Below are 2571 nucleotides of genomic sequence, written 5' to 3' on the forward strand. Positions count from 1 at the left end.
GATTTTTTTGAATCAAATCCCAAAAAATCCAAAATATTCCCCAAAAAAATTCCCAAATCTGGGAATTCCCAATTCTGGTTCCATCCCAGAATTCCCGGTGGGAATCGTTTGGGAATGGGGGGAGGAATTGGGAGATTCCCACTAAGAAACGCTGGGAAATTTGGGAATTCCTGGGAATCCAGCCGGGAATTCCGGGATGGAACGGGATTTGGGAATTCCTAAAATTTGGGAATTCCTTGGGATCATGTGAGGAATGGGAATTCCGGGATGGAATTCCTGGTGGGAATCATTCGGGAATGGGGGGAGGGTTGGGAAATTCCCATTAAAAAATGGTGGGATCTGGGAATTCTCTGGGATCCCGAGAGGAACGGGAATTCTGGGACGGAACGGGATTGGGGAATTCCTAAAATTTGGGAATTCTGGGATGGAATCAAGCCAGGAATGGGAATTCTGGGATGGAATTTCCGGTGGGAATCATTCGGGAATGGGGGGAGGAATTGGGAGATTCCCATTGAAAAATGGCGGGATTTGGGAATTCCTTGGAATCAAGAGGGGAACGGGAATTCTGGGATTTGGGAATTCCCACCGGGAATCATTCGGGAACGAGGGGAGGAATTGGGAGATTCCCATTAAAAAAAAATGGTGGGATTTGGGAATTCCTTGGAATTATGCAAGGAATGGGAATTCTGGGAGGGAACGGGATTGGGGAATTCCCAGGAATCCTGAGAGGAATGGGAATTCCAGGATGGGATGGGATTGGGGAATTCCCAAAATTTGGGAATTCTGGGATGGAATCAAGCCAGGAATGGGAATTCTGGGAGGGAACGGGATTTGGGAATTCTCTGGGATCATGCATGGAATGGGAATTCTGGGATTTGGGAATTCCTACTGGGAATTATTTGGGAATGGAGGGAGGGATTGGGAAATTCCCATTAAAAAATGGTGGGATTTGGGAATTCATTGGAATCACAGGAGGAACGGGAATTCCGGGATGGAATGAGATCTGGGAATTCCCAAAATTTGGGAATTCCTGGGAATCAAGCCAGGAATGGGAATTCCAGAATGGAACGGGATTTGGGAAATTCCTTGGAATTTCCAAGGAGGAACAGGAATTCTGGGATGGAATTCCCACTGGGAATAATTTGGAGAATGGGGGGAGGAATTGGGAGATTCCCATTAAAAAAAAAAAGGTGGGATTTAGGAATTCCTTGGAATTATGCATGGAATGGGAATTCCGGGATGGAACGGGATTGGGGAATTCTCTGGGATCATGTGTGGAATGGGAATTCTGGGATTTGGGAATTCCCAGATTTGGGAATTCCTTGGAATGAAGAGGAGAACGGGAATCCCGGGATGGAATTCCCGGTGGGAATCGTTCGGGAACGGGGGGAGGAATTGGGAGATTCCCATTAAAAAATGGTGAGATCTGGGAATTCCCAGGAATCCCGAGGAGCGGGAATTCTGGGATGGAAGGGGATCTGGGACTCAAGCCAGGAATGGGAATTCCGGGATGGAACGGGATTTGGGGATTCCTTGGAATCAAGAGGGGAACGGGAATTCTGGGGATTTGGGAATTCCCGGTGGGAATCATTCGGGAACGGGGGGGGAGAGGAATTGGGAAATCCCCATTAAAAAAACCCAGCGGGAGGGAGATTTGGGAATTCCCCGCAATTCCCAGAATTCCCGCTCTGACGGAATTCCCCCCTCTCCCTGCAGGCCTGCCCGGGGTCCTGCCGCTCCCGGCTTTCCTGGGAATCTCCGTTCCTTCCCGGGAACGGGGAGCGGCAGCCGCTGTCGGCCGGAGCCCGCGGCTACGTGATGAGCCACTTCCGATGGAACCGCTTCGGCCGCCAGAACAGCAGCGAGCCCGGCGCCCGGAAACGGGAATTCCATCCCGGAATCCTTCCCGCCTTTTCCCGGATCTGGGAAGAGGCGGGAAGGGACGGGAAGCGCTCGTATTCCATGGAGCACTTCCGATGGGGAAAACCCGTGGGGCGCAAGAGGAGGCCGGTCAAGGTCTACCCCAACGGAGCCCAGGAGGAGTGGGAGGAGAATTCCCAGCCGGAATTCCGGCGGGAAGAGCCCTGGGGGGAAGGGGAAGGGGAAGGGGAAGGGGAAGGGGAAGGAGGTTGGGAATTCCCGTGGGATTCCCGGAAGGAAAAGCGTTACGGGGGATTCATGAGCTCGGAGCGGATGCGGAGGCCGCTGGTGACGCTCTTCAAGAACGCCATCGGGAAAAGCTTCTCCAAGGATGGGCAGTGATGGGAAAAAAAAAACCGGGAAAATCCCATGGGAAAAACCGGGAAAAACCGGGGAAAACCCACGGGGAAAAGCGGGAAAATCCCGCGGGAAAATCCCGCCCCTCCCCCCACCCCGTAGCGTCCCCTTAGCGCTTCGTCCTTGGGAATAAAGGAAGGAATCCCGGGATTCCGGCTTGGGAATTCCGGGATGGATCCCCCCCTCCCCCTCCCCGGGTGGGAATTCTTGGGAATTCCTGGGAAATGCTGGAAAGGAGGGATGGAAAAAATTCCCGAAGAAAATAAAAGAAAATTCCGGATGAGGAGAGTTCGG

General features: G+C 52.5%; 1 protein-coding gene across 1 annotated transcript; it reads left to right on the plus strand.

Annotated features, from left to right (window-relative positions):
* Positions 1-1704: 1704 nt before the first annotated feature.
* Positions 1705-2551, plus strand: POMC (proopiomelanocortin; the record flags this gene model as incomplete). Its single annotated transcript, XM_033518242.1, has 1 exon — positions 1705-2551. A coding segment is annotated over one exon (558 nt), but the record flags the coding sequence as incomplete, so codon positions are not given.
* Between the last annotated feature and the right edge of the window lie 20 nt (positions 2552-2571).

Source organism: Parus major, chromosome 15 (assembly GCF_001522545.3).
Source record: "Parus major isolate Abel chromosome 15, Parus_major1.1, whole genome shotgun sequence".
In the NCBI taxonomy this organism is placed as follows: Eukaryota; Metazoa; Chordata; class Aves; order Passeriformes; family Paridae; genus Parus; species Parus major.